The 19474-nt window shown below is 37.0% G+C and overlaps 1 protein-coding gene and 1 long non-coding RNA gene across 3 annotated transcripts in view; one reads left to right on the plus strand and one right to left on the minus strand.

Annotated features, from left to right (window-relative positions):
* Positions 1–19474, plus strand: part of ESF1 (ESF1 nucleolar pre-rRNA processing protein homolog) — a 62322-nt gene that overhangs the window by 34786 nt on the left and 8062 nt on the right. For both annotated transcript variants that reach the window (XM_017517450.1, XM_017517451.2), the window contains exons 10-11: positions 8323–8444; positions 12786–12873. In XM_017517450.1, coding sequence (XP_017372939.1) covers positions 8323–8444; positions 12786–12873 — 210 coding nt within the window. The remainder of the gene's footprint in view (positions 1–8322; positions 8445–12785; positions 12874–19474) is intronic.
* LOC119469346 overlaps positions 16841–19474 on the minus strand; it is a 15787-nt gene continuing 13153 nt past the window's right edge. The window contains exons 2-3 of the long non-coding RNA XR_005198136.1: positions 16905–16909; positions 16841–16853 (exon numbers count right to left, since the gene is read on the minus strand). This is a non-coding gene — a long non-coding RNA (uncharacterized LOC119469346). The remainder of the gene's footprint in view (positions 16854–16904; positions 16910–19474) is intronic.

A 19474-nucleotide genomic window follows, 5' to 3' on the forward strand; every position in this document is an offset into this window, starting at 1 on the left:
AAAAAAAAAAAAAAAATTAGGCAGGCATGGTAGCAGGCACCTGTAATCCCAGCTACTTGGGAGGCTGAGGCAGGAGGATTGCTTGAACTCAGGAAGGGGAGGTTGCAATGAGCCAAAATCACAGTTACATTCCAGCCTGGGCCACAGAGCGAGACTCCTGACCTCAGGTAATCCACCTGCCTTGGCCTCCCAAAGTGCTGGGATTATAGGCATGAGCTACCATGCCCAACCATGAATGTTGAACTTTATAAGGGTGGTGATATTACTCGACATTCCCACCACCAGTTGCTTGATTTGTGTTTTTCGTCACCAATGAGATTGAACAAATGTTTCCTTCTCCATGAAATACTAATAGATGTTTTTTGACCATTTTTCTGTTGTACTGTTTGTGCTTTTCCTGTTAGCTATTAGCAGCTATTTACCTCTGATACTGATCCTTTGTCTTATATAATACAACAAATATCTTCTAGTTTGTAACTCCTCTCTTCCACTTTCTTCAGTCATCTAATGAACAAGAATCCTTTTATAGTTAATATTTTCTGTTTAAGAAACGCTTTTTGTCCAGATGAGAAGAATGTTCTCTTTGATTTTTTACTAAAAGGTGTAAGGTTTGGGACAATTAAGTCCTTGATCCATCTGGAGTTGTTTTTTTTAATATGAGGTAGGGACCTGATTTTATCTTGTGCCATATAGAAAATCTTTTTTATCTTGTTCCATTTGTTGAATAATCTCTCATTTCTTTTAGTAATCTGACATGTCTCCTCTCTTGTACCAGAGTTTCAGAACTGTGTGGGTTTGTTGCTTGGCTCTGTGTTTTACTGGTCAGTTGGTCTGCCTATCCCTAGACCAGTACCATACTTTAGTACCACCATGTTGGCCAGTTGGTATGGGGGTTTTGTGAAGAAAACAAACTAAAATACAAACCAACAGCAACAATTGAAAGGACTGTAGTATGTAGTATCCTTGGTGGAAAGCCAGATTTCAGTTAGAACAAGATAAAGAAAATGTTCAGAGATATAATGAGATTCTGCTGATGAAGTACTGTGAATTCCATAGAATTTAGCAGTAGAGAGTTGGCAGGGAATGGGGCCAAAGAATGGATGTATCTTTACCTTCTGGGGATGAGAACATTGAATGTTAGGGGGAACATGATGAGTAGGGGCTTTTTGCAGTGACCAAAATGAATAGGGAGAAAAGGCAGAAAGAGATTATTCCTCGTGGGATGATTCCTGCAGGTAGATTGTGATAGTGAGGCTGTGAATATTGAGAATTTGGAAGGGAAGGGTATCTGCTGTTATCTTGGATGCACCAAGCCAGTCCCCCTCTTAGCCCCTTTCTGGGAAGGGGCACTTTTACTGTGAGCTCACAAGGCTTCTTCTTGACTCCTGTGCAAGTCAGGAAGCCAGCGTGACTAAGAACAAGTATTATAATCCCTCGGGGTCTACTTTTGTTATCCTGTCAGGGGAGATGTTGTCTTGCTCTACAGTGCTGTCTGGGTACGTGACTTTTAAGATATTTTCATCGTCTTAGGTATTCTAGGGTTGCACTCTGATGTAGGTCATTTTTTGCTTGTTAGCTTTAATCTTGCTTGAAATTAGATACCCAGAATCCTGAAGATTATCCTCTTTCATTCGTTCTGAAAACTTTTCCACCATTTTCTCTTAAGAGTATTACATTTTCCCAGTCTTTTCTGTTTTCTCCTTCTGGAAATCCTGTTTGATATGTGTGGTACATTCTAACTCTGAATCTGATAACTCATATATTTTCTATCCCTTTGAATCTGTACAACATACTAGATAATTTCTTCACTTTTTCAGTTCATTAATTCTTCCTTTACCTCTGTCTAGTGTGCTGTTTATTTTTTTCCTAGTCTTACTATTTTGTTAGTCTGATCTTTTAATTTCCTCTTTTGTTTTTTAAAAGTGCTGATTTATATTCTGTATCTGATAATTCCAATATTCATAGTCCTTATGGTTCTTATAGTTTGTTTCTGCTTATTCTGATTCACAGTGAAGTTTGATTGTGATCTCATTGTTCTTTACTCATTCAATACCTAAGGGAATTGCAGAAGCCGGGGTCAAAAGTACCTCTTTTTAAAAATATTTGCCAGATGCCTAAGGGCACTTTGAATCCAACACCAATTGAAACTAAATTTTTGGATTGGAGTATTTTGGGCCACACAAGTAGTGTGAATTCCAGCCACAAACCCAGGGATTTGTGGCTATAAATTCTATAGGGGAAAAATGTATTTTTACTTCCCATGTTCTACCCATAACCAAAACCCAAACAGGCATGTGTTCCCTCTGATTTGTGGGGGGGAGGGACATCACCCACTGAGAGCACCCTTAAGCATCTTGGCTTAATGTAGTGGTCTCTGATGGGACCTCCCACCATGATCAGGCTTCAAACTCTGTGTCCTGCCTTCTTGGCCAGCAACCAATTACAACCAAATATCCATATACAAGTATAGCAGATTAGTGTTTGTCCCCAAGGAAAGCTCCTTGCTTCTAATCTAGTTTAATATTTGTTTGAGCTTTCTTACTGTGACTGGATTCTAAGAAATTCCTTTTGTTTCCTTACATTTAAAAATTTTCATTTATTTTCTACCTTGCCTATAAACATGTATGAAAATAACAGTACAACAAGTAGTTCTTCAGTATTCTTTGCCATAAGCTATTTAGCAGAATGGCTTCACCAGACTTGGCCAGAATTTTAGTTTGTTAGTACTAGGACAGCTTGATATTGTGTACATTGGGATTACAAACTACTTGAAAGGCAAAGAAAATCTACAAATAAGGTACAGGCAAATACTGGAAACAATAGCTCCCTGATGAGGCCCAAATATTTTGTATTTGAAGTTAGCTTTTCAGAATATTTGATTTTAAGAAGCAGGGGAAGCTTGATTTACAATAAACTGAATATGCTTGTAAATGGAAGACAACATTTCAAGAGAGAGAAAAGATGATGTAGAAGAAGAGTATGATAAGCTCAAATTTAAGACAAATATAAAGCAACTTCTACCCAGTTAAATAGCTTTTAGACTATCAGCAACAAAAAAAAGTATTAACGTATTTATTCATCACATACTTTGAGCATATTTTCTATGGATACTTCATTGAATGTTTTGGAAGATACAGAATTAAGAGTTATATAAGAAGTAACTGTCTGTCTAAGCAGCTTCCTATACCCTCATCCTTATTATCTTTATGGCTATATGTATTGTTTCCATATAACATGGTTCTCATAGTGTTAAGTGCAACCAAAGAGTATTTTTGTTGTCTCTGGTTGATTGGTCATTTTTGCTTTTTACGATTATTCACCAAGCTAGTTGTTATTTTACTTTTTAATTTTATGCATTGTTGTGCCTAGTCTGTAAGGTTGGGAACAAATTTGACTCATTTTTTTCTTTTATTTGCTCTTTTATTCAGCAGACATTTATAAGATGTGTGCTGTATGTCACACCTTTGACTGACCACTAGGGTTACCATCAGAAGAAAAACAGGCCATGACGTCTGCCCTCATGGAGCTTGCAACCTATTAAGAGAAATAGCCATTAATAATAATTTATAAAGTTCCACTAATAAATATATAATTGCAACTGTGACAAATGCTGGAGACTAGAAGACCATGGTACTGTAAAAAAAAATTAGCTGGGTGTATTAGCATGCATCTGTAATCCTAGTTACTAGGGAGGCTGAAGCAGGAGAATTTCTTGAACCTGGGAGCTAGAGGTTGCAGTGAGCTGAGATCGCACCATTGCACTCCAGCCTGGGCAACAAGAACTACGTCTCAAAATTTTAAAGAAGCCTTATATTCGGAGTGATGGCAGTGATGGTAGCGAGTTAGATTTTAAAAGCTACTTTTGGAATTGGGTGTTGCAGTCAGATTTAAATAAAGTGTGCTGATTTTAGCCTATATCAGAAATGTTTAAATGTACATTTTGTTTTTATGACCAAAGCCAGTTATAATACCTAGTGGAGTTATTTTATGTTATTCATCTCCTGTCCTTTGAAGACTTCAGATATTTCAAATGAATTAGGTAGGAGGAATATATACTCTTATTTTGGTGGGTTTTGCAAGGATATTTAAAAGTATTTTTATATGTATGCAGACTGCCAGAATATTTCTGAATGGATTGTGCTTAAATTATTATTGTCATAATTGAGTCATCTGTGTCTGTGGTTAGCTTCGAAAGAGGTTTTTGCACTTTATTTGTAGGATTATTGACGTTATTTTTAACTAATTTAGAAGTCCTTGGATATGCACTTAAAATTTTTTAAAACAAATTTCTGCAAAACTAAAAACAGTTATAATGAAGTTTTTTTCAGTCACATAGTGGCTGCTCTCAAATGAGGCTAAAACTGTCTCTGAAGAATGTTCTTGTGCTTGGGCCAAGAGGCTTCTGGAATAGGCATATTTTTAAGAACTTAGAACATAAACAACTGTAATCTGTGGCAAGAGATTTAAATGACCTCATGATGACAACAAGAACAAAGCATTTTTTAAGTTATCATGGTGGTGTGTGAATTCATTGCAGTGTGTTTCTTATGCTACTATTTGGGTGTATTAAGTGAGAGCCAGGCAAAAAAATTACAGACTGTATTAAACTGAAGATACTGTTTCTTTATTGTTGTAAATAAAGTTCCAGAAAAATATTATTTCCTAAGAATAAACATTTCGTGAATTATTTTAGAGTTATAGGTCTTTTTCTTTTTTTCTTTTTAACCATGTGAGGATCAAGGCCATTTATTTAGATCCTAAAGTTTTGATTCATTTTCTGTTGGAGAGAATATGTTCCAAATAGGAAAGATCAAACAGTTGGCTTGAAATAAGAATTCCTCCTTTAAGACAGATCAATTAAGTGTTTATTTAAAGTATTTACTATGTGTCTGGCACTATGCTAAATATTATGGAATACTAAAGAAGGTGACTTTAAGCTGCTTTTGGTCTCGTTAGAAGAAAGGACTGCTCAGATGAAACTTATAAAGTGGGAAGACATTATATAATCAAGCACCAAATAAATAGCCTCACTTATGTGGTTCAAATAAAGACATAGCCCCCTTTTTTTTAGAAATGATTTTTAATCGTTGTCTAAAACAGTGATTCTTAACTAGAGGTAATTTTGCCCCCCCAAGAGGATATTTAGCAGTGTCTAGAGACATTTTTTATTGTTACAGCTGGGGCTATTAGCATCTACTGGATAACCAGAGATACTGCTAAATCACTTCCAATGCACAGGATAGCCCATCACAACAAATAATTATCTGTCCAAAATGACAATAATACTGAAATTGAGAAACCCTGATGTAGAACCTGCAAATGTCAGTGCTGGTAAGCTTCAAAGTTATGGGAATGGTCTTTTGTCTTTCCTGAGGCTAGACCTCTTCATCTCCTACAAATGTTCTTTACCTTAAACTCTTGGATCCTTACACAGAGATGATATTTGGATAGTCATAAACCTCCTGAACATTGTACACAAGTTTTTCCAGTACAGTGTTCCAGGGAGAGAGTCCATAACTTTTGTCAATATCTCAGGTTATCCATGCCTCCAAAAAAGGTTGACACATCAACCCAGTGCTTTAGTCACCTGAGAGACAGCAGTGCAGGACCTCCTTAGCATCATGGTGATTTAGAAGTAGAGCTTGGATCAAAATCAGAAAATAACTTTTTTGGTGAAAAATTTCTGTATTAGTATTTTTAAGTAATAAAATCTTAATATATGAGGAAATTACGGTAGAATACCTCAAAGAGTATTATTTAAACCTCACATATAATAATATAGTACTGTACATTTAAAATTTTAGACTGAACTGATTGTTGACCTATAGGCATAACACATAAATTATTTTGTTATTTGAAATCAACTTGTTTTATCAGAATTCGCTGCTTTCTCTCAAATGAAGATCCCAGTTTACATTTCTTAGGTGCTGTTTATCTGTTGAATCAGAAATCTAAACATGGTTTTATATATTACATATTTCTCCTGAAAACTGTTTACTAAAGTGAATTGTGTTTTTCTTATAAGAAACATTTTGAATTGAGAATTGTTCTGATTTGGCATCTTGTAAGTTAGAGATACTAACAGCAGTATGTCATAAAAACAATGTATGTTACCATGCGTGTATATATAGGTTAATATTAATACTTTTCTAAGCTATAGAAATTTGGAGATTAAGTCTTGGGTTAAAAAACCAAGGAAAGTCTTAAGGATCTATTTCTATTTCAAACTGTTCTTTGAAGCTCAAGGCAGAAAAGCACTGCTTTTAGTTGTTTTGTATATTTGGACGTTTACCAAATATTTTGTTGGGGGATGCGGGGAATCATCCTAACAGCAGTATGTTATTTAAAAAAAATCTATATTACCTTGGTTGTACGTATAGGTTAATATTAATACTTTTCTAAGCTATAGAAATTTGGAGATTAAGTCTTGGGTTAAAAACAAAGGAAGGTCTTAGAGATCTGTTTCAGCTTTTTCAAACTGTTCTTTGAAGCTCTAGGCCCAAAAGCACTCCTTTTAGTTTTTTTTATATATTTGGACTTTCACCAAATGTTTTGAGGGGGGAAAATTGGTGCATGTGGGAGGAAAGAGTTGCATACTTCTGATCTAAACCATTCATTTTGCAGATAAGGAACCAGAAACCCAAAGTTTTAGATTTTATTATTGAGCTGTGTATTTCTTCATTCTGTAGGTCAAACTAGCATTTTAGGTGTATGTGGTAATAGTAGAGAAGATGACCAGGAATTCAAAATTTAGCTGTGCAGCTTCCTACCTCCATGTTCTTAGACAAATTACTAAATGTTCTCAGTCTCTATATACTCATCAGTGATAGAGAATTAACATATTTAGGATTGTTTTTACTTTCTTAGAATTTAGAATATATCTGGGAAGATAATCTGGATCGATCATGTCTCATTTTTTTTAAATGGATTTTGTGTCATCTAAATATTTGAAGATCCACCCAACCATGTCCTCTAAACACTATTATAAAATTAAAAAAAAAAAATCTTTATTATCAAAGGGGACAACATGGTATTTACATTTCCTTTACTTTGGCAATAATGAGGGTCTTTGTAAACTGATGGGTCAGTCTTAGGGCTTTTTCTCCCACTTTTTACTTCTCTCTAGTTATTGCGTAAGACACCTAGAAACGTGAATTGGGAACAGCAGACTATAGGAACAAAGACTTTTTGAGATGAAATATAAGAGCAAATAGTAGCATTGAAAGAACTAAACCATATGAAGTAGAATCTGAACTTGGTGGTCCTTTTGATCTTAACTGTGTGGCTTCACAGAGTACTTAGGGAAAGATTGAGAATCCTTTGTTCATGGGATATTTCAACAGCGATTCCTTAATAATAATTTTTGTTCGAAACCTGTAGTTCCAAAAAAAGAAAAAAAAAAAGCCGGGTGGTGACTCACGCCTGTAATCCAAGCACTTTGGAGGCCAAGGCCGGCAGATCATCTGAGGTCGGGAGTTCAAGACCAGCCTGACCAACATGGTGAAACCCCCTCTTAAAAAAAAAAAAAAAAAAAGGCCGGGCGCAGTGGCTCAAGCCTGTAATCCCAGCACTTTGGGAGGCCGAGGCGGGTGGATCATGAGGTCAAGAGATCGAGACCATCCTGGTCAACATGGTGAAACCCCGTCTCTATTAAAAATACAAAAAGTTAGCTGAGCATGGTGGTGCATGCCTGTAATCCCAGCCACTCAGGAGGCTGAGGCAGGAGAATTGCCTGAACCCAGGAGACGGAGGTTGCAGTGAGCCAAGATTGCGCCATTGCACTCCAGCCTGGGTAACAAGAGTGAAACTCCGTCTCAAAAAAAAAAAAAAGAAAGAAAGAAAGAAAAGAAACCTGTAGTTCCCAGAGAACACAGGCTTTCACCTAGATGACAGAAGCAAGTGGGGATAAAGAGAAACCGCTTGTCTTTTGCTACAAAAATTAATTCGTATTCTGAGAAGAATTAGTTCAGAAATTTTCTTAGCAGCTCAGAACAAAAAAGTTTAGAGAAATGAAGCCTGGGCCTGAATACAATATTTTTCTTTAGTGGCTTGACCATGTATCAAGTTGCTAGGTTTGTGTGTTGGTTTGTTTTGATTTTGTTTGGTTAGGTTTATTATTGTTTGTTATTAGGAAATAACTTTTATAGAAGTTGGTCTTATGTCACTGTATGATTTTGGGGTAGTACAGATATTTACCATTGCATATTATCTTTGTTACTCTATTAAATATGCATAAATTATGTTTGTTTTTGTAAATTACATGTTTAAGTGATTGCCAGACAATAAGACATTTTAAGCCAAACTATTTGAATTTTTCCTCAGGTCTTAAAGAAAGTGCAGAAGAGATGGTCAAGAACAAATTGGAAGGCAAGGATAAACTAACTCCTTGGGAGCAATTTTTAGAGAAGAAGAAAGAAAAAAAAAGACTGAAAAAGAAACAGAAGGTATCAGTGATAATTATGACCAAATGTTCATTGAACACCAACCATGTATCAGATGGCACCAGATGTTTGACATCCATTATCTCAAAATGTAACTACTTACTGAAGTAGGCCTTGTTATCATCCCAATTTTAAGAAAGAGGAAAGCGAGAACTCAGTAAGCTAAGTGTTTTCAGCAAGGCGACATAAGGGTATACAAAGCCTGGTCATAGTCCAGAACCACTTCCACTGCTACATTCTGACATTTACGTGCCACCTACATAAAACGCACAGTTTAGTTAATGTCTTGATATAAGCAGTATGATTCTGTTCTGTGTGTGTTTTTGAGCAAGAGAGGTGCATACAGACTTTGTTCCTTGAGGTTATATGCACATAGAGCTTTTTAACATGAGTGAAATTATGCCATACTTTCCATCTCTCAACCTGTGTTTTTCACCTTGCAGTATTATCATATGGCTCGTTTATCACCTTATTGTCATTAAATTCCTTTATCAAGAGTATTTCCTGGCTGGGTGCAGTGGCTCATGCCTGTAATCCCTGTACTTCGGGAATCCAAGGCAGGTTGATCACCTGAGGTCAGGAGTTTGAGACCAGCCTGGCCAACATGGCGAAACCCCGTCTCTACTAAAAATACAAAAATTAGCTGGGTGTGGTGGCACACATCTGTAATCCAGCTACTCAGGAGGTTGAGGCAGGAGAATGACTTGAACCTGGGAGGCAGAGGTTGCAGTGAGCCCAGATCACGCCACCATACTCCAGCCTGGGCGACAGGGCAAGACTTTGTCTCAAAAAAAAAAAAAAAAAAAAGTGTTTCCTCTGTGTTAATATGGTATCTGTAGACAATATGATTTGACTCACATTGTTCAGGGAATAACATATTTTTCAGAGTTAGAGTCCTCAGTAGTAGCACAGATCACTTGGGTTTTTGCCTTTAGTCTAAAATGGTCATGTCACTGAAATGCAGTGTTCTGGCAGTGGTGTGCCTTATAGCGTTATCACTGATAACCACAAAATTTTGCAACTTGAGGAATCTTAAAATTATTAATTCTAGTCCAACTCTGTTTTATAGTTGTAAAAAACCTTAGCTGATTAGTCTGAAGTTACATAGCATACCAGTGGCCAAGCTGAGACCAAAATCCACAGTTACTCAGACAAGTGTTCTTTCTTCTGTTCTCTGCTATGTTATTTCTATACTGTGTGCTCTTGGTACAGCTTTGACTTTTAGTGCTGTAAAGATAGAGAGATATGCAAAGCTGAATGATGCAGTGGAGTAATTTTTGTACTTCTTTTGTAGTCAGTGTTTGCAGAAATGGATAGTAAAATGGAGAAACTGGGTGTTTTGGGAAAAACTCTTTCAGACTGTTGTTTTTCCTTTGCTCTCACACTACAGCTAACTAACAATACAGAAGAAGACTTCTGTGACCAAATGGGTAGGAGGTTTTCTCCACACACTAACCAGTAGACACCAGCTGGGTATCCTCCAACTCCAACACTACCTGGAGATAGTGTCAGATCCCACAGCTTGGGGACTCAGTGCCCAAGACTGCCCCCGCCCTTTCAGACAGTGGTCTGAAGTCCGGACATCCAGAACTTCTAACTGACTGGCTTCATATTGGGATTTCCACGATCCCCTCTTTAGTTTCAATTAATTTGCTGGAGTGGCCCACAGACCTCAGGGAAACACACATATTTGCTGGTTTATCATAAAGAATGTTACCAAGGATACAAATGAAGAGATGCATAGGGTAAGGTATGGGGGAAGGGGTGTGGTGCTTCCATGCCTCCCTGGGTGCTCTACCCTTCAGAACCTCCATGTGTCCAGCTATACAGAAGCTTTCTGAACTTGATTTTCTTGGGTTTTTATGGAAGCTTCATGATGCCAGCATTCCTTCCCCACAGAGTACAGGACAGGACCCTTTATAAGGAAAGTCTTAAAATGTACAATCAGAAAGTTGAGGGAAGAGTACAGTCCTGCCCTTGAGGCTGAACAAAAGACTATAGTAAAGGCTGTGGAAGTTCCAAGCCAAACACCATGGATGAAAACCAGTAGACATCATAACACCACATGGAGTAAGAGCCCTGCTCCCATTGATGTGTACCTAACTTTCTTCTTCCCTAGAACTTCTTTTAAAACTAAGTAGGCAGTAAAATATCTTCTAAATGAAATAACTCCATAAGTGTTAAGCTATCAGTTTACTGGAAATGTCTCAAGTGGGTCCTTATGGGGTCAATAAAAGAGTCACTCTGAGAATTGTAGCAGCTATTGTGTTTGATTTTCATTTGCTGAGAGCTTTGGTCTTGTGCTTTTATGTTTTCCGTTCATTTGAGTTAATTTATCACCAGCATTCAAAGTACATTGTTGAGTGTCCAGGGTGTTCTAGACCCTACAGTACTCTGTACTGGACCTGACTCCAACAGATCCTTTCCGACTCCGCAAGTGCTTTGTGGATAAAAGAATTTTCTTCAAGTTAAAAATATTTTTGCCCCTTTGTTCCTCAATGGTTTCAATTTTGATACTGAAAAATTATTACTGAAGAAATGAATACATGTTATGTATAGTGATATCTAGTATTTTGATCTAGCTGTTGTTTAAATCTATAAAGCAGTTAAGGAAATGTGTGAGTAGATATATAGCAAATATTCTTTGTTAAAAACATGTTACAGCTGAATCCATATAATAGTTTGGTAAAAAAAAAAAATTATTAGAAGCACTTGGTCTTAAAAAGACATTAATGTCAAATATTCTTTAGGGTAAGAGTCTTTTTGCATGCAGGATGTTTAGCAATAATGGTATTCTAAATAGTTGTGTTAAAATAACTTGAGATGTTTTAGATTTTTAGAGATAAACCCAGTCTGGTTAGCCTGATCTTAGTTCACATATATTCTATTTATATTGGTTTTGTTTTGTTTTGTTTTGAGATGGAGTCTTGCCCTGTCGCCAAGCTGGAGTGCAGTGGCATGATCTCAGCTCACTGCAACCTCTGATACCTGGATTCAAGCGATTCTCCTGCCTCAGCCTCCTGAGTAGCTGGGACCACCACGCCCAACTAATTTTTTATATTTTTTTAGTAGAGACGGGGTTTCACTGTGTTTGCCAGGATGGTCTCAATCTCCTGAGCTTGTGATCCACCCACCTCGGCCTTCCAAAGTGCTGGGATTACAGGTGTGAGCCACCTCGCGCAGCCATTTTATTTATTTTATAGATTTGATTGCTTTATTTAAATTTGCTAATCTAGTAAAGAGTCTGTTCAAATTAGATTAGGAAAAATTTAACCAGCAGACTTACTGGAAAATAGCCTAACAGTTTTTAGGGGTGGAATATAGATAAAACAAGATAATTGTTGAAATTGGGTGATGAGAATGGGGTTCATTTCATTTTCCTAAACTAGTTTTATTTTTTTCTTTCTTTTTCTTTTTTTTTTTTTTTGATTCTTTTTTTGTAGCCCAAAGATCCAACTAAACTAATTTTATGTACATTTTTAAATTTCATAATAAAAATTATTTTCTTTAAACCAGCAAATTGTTATAACTAATAATTTAAGAGATAATTCTCATGTACTACTTCAAGTTATTCAGTCACTGTCATTTTTCCATTTTATGAGACAAGAGGCCGCCTCTCATTACTGATCACCCATCTAAAAGTATTCTTCTCCTTCAGATCTTCTCCTTCAAATGTCTGCATCACTTTGTCTCTCCTAACCCTTCCTATCTTGAGTTATTTTTATTTATGTATTTGTCTATTTATGTGTTTGTGTGTCTGATTTCCTTTAATAGATGGTAAAATTTTTGAGGGCAGGAACCATGTACCTTATAACCTTCATTTCTCCCCAAAAGCCTACATGGTTTCCTGCATTTATTAAGTATTCTGTATATATATGTTTTGAGATGGAGTCTCACTCTGTTGATAGGCTGGAGTGCGGTTGCACCATCTCGGCTCACTGCAACCTCCACCTCCCAGGTTCAAGTAAGTCTCCTGCCTTACCTCCTGAATAGCTGAGATTAGAGGTGCCTGCCACCACAGCTGGCTAATTTTTGTATTTTTAGTAGACATGGAGTTTCACAGTTTGGCCAGGCTGGTCTCAAACTCCTGACCTCAAGTGAGCCTTGGCCTCCCAAAGTGCTGGGATTACAGGCATGAGCCACTGCACCCAGCCTCTGTAATTATTTGTTGAACAAACAGAATTACTTAGGTGGGAGTTGTTTTATAAACTGGTCCATTTAAATACTGGTTTACTTTTAGATTGAACTACTTCTTTTAAAAGAAATGCATACAGTCTTTCTTTGCATACATATATTATAATGCTTATAATAATTCAACTTTCTATTTTTATGTTCAACTTTAAGTCTCTTGCTGAAGAGGCCAGTGAAGAGGAACTTCCCTCTGATGTTGATATGAATGACCCATACTTTGCTGAAGAAATTAAAAAAATAGGTAAGCCAGCTCATACCTGCAGTTTTCAGTTGGAATCTAAAGAAAAAGGTGAGATGCATGGAAGCAATATAAACTAATCATTCATTTAAAATTGCTAGTGTTTATGTAGCTTCCTTAGTGATTTATAAGCAAATCTGTCCTGTGGCATACAATCATTGATCTGTTTGGGAAGTGTCAGCTTGTCCCTTCTACATACAGGGAATAATTTTAATATCGGTGGCTTTTGATGCTGTGGTTAATAGTTTACTGGGGATTCCTTTCTGGGAAATATCCTTAGTGCCAGTCAAAGTGACTCTATAAAAGAATGAGAGGAAATAGAGGAATAATCATTTTCTTATGTTCTTTCACTGATTTTTAATAGCACATCCATTCTAGGTCCCTCTCAGCAAAGTCTATGAAGAATTAAAAGTATGAAACAAATTTGTTTCTATTTGCATGTTGATATGTGTATAATTTTTTTAAATGTATGCATGAAATTATCATATAAAGGCTTTTTCTACTGAAATATACAAAAGCATCTATGATTCATTTGATCCCTTTTGTACTTTTTATGCTTAATTATAGCTAAAAAGCCAGCTTTCCTTACTCCTCTTTTGCCTTGAATCCCTAAATTATCTGGTACCTGATTTCCTATATCCAGGGAGCCTTGTTTCCATCTCATATGCACCACTCATTCTTTCTTTCCTCTATGGTATGTGTAAATGTGTTTGGTAAGGTTCAGGCCATACTTGGTTAAGTCAGTACAGAAATCACTGTAAGCACTTACCATTTGTTCTCATGCAGTTTGCCTTCCCCTGATCTTTATACCACACACAAGAACCCCAAAAGGCTTGCTCCTGGAGCAATCCAAACTGGCATTGTAAAGAGAAGGATTTTATGAAGTTTCCCTGTTTTTTTTCCCTTGTGACTAGTGGTCCAGAATAGTTCTCAACAGGAAAGTCAGAATTGCTCAAAATTATTTCCTGATTGTTACAGCTATTTAGTACTGACATTTTATTGATGAGAGGGAGATTAAGATAAATAAGTCTTTTATAGAATGTAAGATTCTTAGGAATTGGACAGAGAAGTGGAAACTTAGCATATTCTGCTTTTTATCATACCTGAGTGGTGATTTCTAGAAGATGATGGATTTTAGCCTTATCCTCTGGTTTCAGGAAACTAACTTTATAATGGTGAAATGCTAAGCATTATAATTTCCTTGTTCTCTATCCAAAGTGTTTCCTTTGGCATGTGAAATCGGGTCAAATTACAGAACTCAGAATAGGATCCAAAGAGTAAGTTAAATGGTTTGACGGCTTGGGGTAGCCAGTTTCTTGGAATCAACACATTTAAATTCAGCATATGCTTTCTCTAAAGTTATTATCAGGAGTTCCACAGAAAAAAGTTGTAGGTAAAATTTGCTTACTTTTAATTTTCTTTTGATTTCAGAATGTTCTCAAAGGGTAATTGTTTCTATCTAGGCTTAAGTTTTCTCTATTTTTGTGTTTTGTGATAGGTTTTGTTTTGTTTGGATAATGAAAAACAGCAAGGCAAGAATTTTTTACGTAAAATTTAGGACAGAAAGCTAGTGTCTTGCCATGTTTGTTTATTCATTCTATAATAACTGTTTTGATTGCTTACCAGGTGCTGGGCTCTCTGCTAGGCTAGAGATACAGTAGTAATACAAGCAGGATTGCATCCCTCATGGAGTCTTGTTTGAAGGAAGATATGTCAGACAGATAAATAGTATGAGAGTATGGTAAATGTTTTAAAGGAAAGAAATAGAAGATATAACTGGGTAGAAGTAGGAGACATGGGAGTATACATTGGGTAGGCAAAGAAGGCTTATCTGAGATGATGACATTAGAGCTGAGACCTGTGGAATGGGGAGTCAGGCATGAAGAGCTGGGAGAAGAGCATTTGCAAATGGGGAAAGTGGGTAGAAAGACTCCAAGGTGAGAAACAATGCACTATGTGGTGTTAAGAATTGAAAGACATCAGTGTGGCTGGAGCATTGTTAGAGAGGGAATTGGTATGAAGATAGGCTGGAAACAGCCGAAGCTACCCCTGCAAGGGCTTTGTTGTCCTGACAGCAAATTTAGATTTTACTTTACTGACAGTGGAAAACCCAAACAGTCTTCAGGCAAATATGAGACATGATCTGGTATAGGTTAACATTTTACTCTGAGCCTGAAAAGAAAACAGTTTGAGGACTGATGAGGGCTGGGAGACCAGACTTTGCCGAGGTCTAGACAAAAGATGATGGTTATTTAGCTGCCATTCATGGAATTGGGCAGAGAAGAGAATGGAATTCTCGATATATTTTGGAAGTATGCTTGCTAAATCAGAAGGAAATTTAGCGTAACTCCTGTTTTTGGTTTAAGTCTATGAAAGAACGTTCTTCCATTTACTGAGTTAGGAAGAAATGTAGGAACAATAAGTTTGAGTGGAAAGCAAAGTAAATAGGTCTATTTGTGGCATAATCACTTTGAGATGTCAATTAGATACACAAATGGAGGTGTTTGGTACTTCAAACCATGGCAGTGGGAGTAGAGAGCAGTGATAAGAGACTAGGATACAGGATGGGCCCTGAGGTCAGATGAAGTCTACGTGAGGCACTGTTACTCTGTCATACTAGAGGACGTGCTACTTGAAAAGGTGGGAAAAGCTTAAGAAGCCAAGAAAGAGCAGCTGGTAAATAGGAGGAACAGTATTAACGTAGTGGCTCTGACACTTGGTGAAGTGGTAGAGGTTTCAGCAGATTAGTATGGGTTAAAGTTTGAGATGAAGGTCTGGAAGTAGAGACCAAGAATGTAGATCGTTTTTCAGAGGTTTCACTGTAAAGGGGAGCAGAAACGTGGAGCAGTACCTGAATGTAGGTAAGGAGAAGCTATTTTTTTTTAAAGATACAAACTTTTAGAGCTTTTTTTTTTTTTCCTTTGGGATTGCTTCAACAGAAAAGAAGTTACTAAGATACAGAAAATGGGGGTAATAAATGTAAATACAAATGCAAGTAAATTTGTATATTTGGTGGTAGAAGATGAGGGATTTGCCTGATTCGTTTATGGATTTATACTGTTCATTCACTTGTGGAAGTGCAGATAATCTGTATGAGCAGATAAGGTAAGGACCTAGAAACAGATCATTGGAGGGCCTGCGTGTAGGAGGTTACTGCCTAAGGCAGTTGATTAAATGAATTGTCAAATTTAAGGGGAATGTACAGGTCAGGATAGCTGAAAATGGAGAAAGATGGTGTGTATATATCTGAAGGCCAGGCTGGATACAAAACCATAGAACATGCAGCAAGAGCAGCGGTGTAGGCTAGACAGAGAAAGAGAGAAGCAGCAGAGCCACACAGTCAGCCTGGGCCACAAAAGGAGTGTGTCCTTTTTAAATTGTGCTGGACATGGCTTTTCAAAGGCACATTACAAAGCTGTGTGCCCCTATTCATGTACGTGGCTATTCACTCAACAATTATTGAGCGGCAGAATCACCCAGTCCTCCCATATGACTTTCAGCATGTAACAAAATATTTAAATATATGAGAATGATACAGTTTTCCCATAATTTACATTTTAATCTATCGATGGTATAACTGGACTTTTAAAATATGTTAGATATATATCATTTATATGCTCAAATAGGTGGATTTAATGAGAAGTTCTTACTCAATTCTGAACCTTTTCCTCCCCAGCAAAAACTAAATTTGTACTTAACAGTATCCAGAAGATACAAAGAAGAATATATTAAATGTTTACATTTTGTACTCATGATCCGGGGGGACAGTTTTAAGGATAGATAGAAACATGCTTATAACTTTAGGGAAATAGATTCCCATAAGGGAGTCAGAAAGAAGTTAGGAGAGTTTTTTGTGTACCCTCCAGATATAAGGATCTATAGGGGGTACTCTTAAAGAGACTTGGACTTTGGTTCAAATTTTACCAGTTTGTAATTTTTATTTTTATTTTTTAAATTTTTTTGTTTTGAAACAGAGTCTCACTCTGTTGCCCCGGCTGGAGTGTAGTGACACAATCTCTCTGCTCACCGCAAACTCTGCCTCCTGGGTTCAAGGATTCTCTTGCCTCAGCCTCTGAGTAGCTGGGACTACAGGCACGTGCCACTGCGCATGGCTAATTTTTGTATTTTTAGTAGAGATGGAGTTTTACCATGTTGGCCAGGCTGGGATTACAGGCATGAGCCACTGTATCTGGCCAGTGTGTAATTTTTAAAATGTAGGAATGAAATAACTCAGTTGACCTAAAATGTAGAAATAAAATAACTCAGATGACCTACATTGGTATATTGACTTATTACCACAGTGTTGCCTTAATTATTAATTTGTCAAAATAATTTTGGATTTTAGTACCTTGGAAGTGAAATATAGTCATTATCTAAGGATATAGACCTTGGTTTTCCAAAATATTTAAGATATAATGAATTTGGCACACCAGTGTTTGGGTGTATAGTTCAAGTTCTGTAGTTAAACAGGACAAAAACATTGTAAACCAGATGGACTTAGGTACATTTATAACATTTTTGCTCTAGGCAATCCCATAGAGCTAAACTTATGGACCTTTGAAATATGGAGGAAATGAGTTCATTGATGCCAGACCTGGTGTTTGGCTCAGATTAGGTGCCAGGGTGAGTGTTAGTGATCTTTTATAATTTTTTTCTTCTATTTTTTATGATTTTTCCTTGGATTTCCTTCTAAATTTGTAATTTTTCTAAATTTGTAATTTAGAAGGAAATCGAAGGAAATCGGTATCAAATGAGAGTTTTTAAAACATAATATGCTTCTAGGATGAATACGTTACTGAGATGAAAATGAAATGAAATAGTGGAAAAATCTGCTAATTTTCCAGTGGTGCCTGGCAGAATCTTGAGTCCTAGTGGTCTTCCCTTTATTTTTTGTAATTCTACAAGTAACATTGTAAAGCAGCTCAGAATGTGGTAGCCTAGAGGGAGATTATCCTTAATGGACTGCATCTGATTATGGGCAAGTGAAGCAGGAACTTGCTACAAAAGACTAAATCACTAAGGCGCTTACCATTCCTATCTGGCCAGTACTGAGACCACATCCATCTGCCCTCCAGTGAACTTTCTTAGCTTCTTTCTCACATGAAGTGCTCAACTAAACCTTCTGGAGGAAATTTATTATGGGAACAATTCTCTGACATTATAAGTAATGGAAAGTGAAATTTCCTTTACAGATATTCCTTTTACAGATCACTTTTTTTTATACACTACCTTTTTCCATGGATGTATTTTGTTACATTTTTTGCTTAAAAAGATTCTGGCCTCAGTAAGGATTGGTTAGATTTATTTAACTGTAAGTCTCTGTTAGTATACTAAATTGTTTTAAGAAGGGGAATCACATAATCTAAATTTTTTTTTTGTAATTTTATTATAGAAGCAGGTATATGTTGCCCAGGCTGATCTGAAACTCCTGACCTCAAGCAGTCCTCTTACCTCAGCCTCCCAAGGAGCTGGAATACAGGTGTGAGCCACCATGTCCGGCCCATATAATCTAAATTTTAAAAGATCACTCTGGCTATTGTGAGGTGAATGAATTGTACAGAGACATAAAAAGCAGAAACATCTTGTTGTTTTTGAGTGGTACTATGATGTTTGCATGCTGATGTGAACTATCCAATAGAGGAGGGGAAATTGTATGAAGCAGGGAAGAAAGGGAGTACTACTAGAATGATGTCCACATGGCAGCAAGAGGAGATAAGATTCATTAGACCAGTCAGGGGATTGATTTAGATTGTAGCATGGACAGTTCATTTGTTTAGGTAATAATAAACCCACACACAGTATTGACTGTGTGTCAATCACTGTTCTGAGCACTCTACCAATATTACTTTATTTGATGTTCACAACAGCCCTCTGGTAGGTATGGTTATTACCTCCATGTTATAGATGAGTACACTGACACACAGCGAAGTTAAGTTAACCCCCTAGTTAAGGCCAGCCAGCTTATAGGATTTTGGACTCAACTGTCTAGTTCCAAAATAATTATTTCCTGCACTATAGAGTAAACTTTTATTGTAGGAACCTCTGAAAGTTCACTTTGATTGCCTCTATTTTCTCAGCAAAATGGGACTAAGGTCATTAGCTGAGATCAGAGTTTCGGATGTGTGAGTTTGCGGAGAGAGGATAAAGTGTGCCCACTTCCTGCCTCTTTGATCTCTTCTTCCACCCCCTTCACTTTTCTCTGCTGAACCTCACAAGCCTTCTTGCTGCATCTTGATCATTCCCTTCTCCTGCCATACCCTTCTTCAGGTATTCTTACATATTACCTCGTCACTTCATCCAGGTCATTGACGAGACCTTCCTTAGCTACCCTAGCAAAATCAGCCTCCCCGTTCAGTCTCCAACCTTTTTTTCCTGCTATGCCTCTCTCTTTCCCAACTTGAAGGTACACTGCATGAGAGAAGATTTTAACCTCTTGTTCACAGCTTGTATCACCAGCACCTGGAGCTGTGCTTGCAAAATAATAAGTGCTCAGTTAACATTTGTGAGATAGGTGAAATAATTTCCTTTTGTTTATTGACCATTTGTTTTTGTTGGTGAATTCTCTTTGCTCTGTGTTAGTATTTTCATTTACATGAAATATTTA

This window comes from Cebus imitator, unplaced genomic scaffold (assembly GCF_001604975.1).
Source record: "Cebus imitator isolate Cc_AM_T3 unplaced genomic scaffold, Cebus_imitator-1.0 Scaffold632, whole genome shotgun sequence".
NCBI classification, from domain to species: domain Eukaryota; kingdom Metazoa; phylum Chordata; class Mammalia; order Primates; family Cebidae; genus Cebus; species Cebus imitator.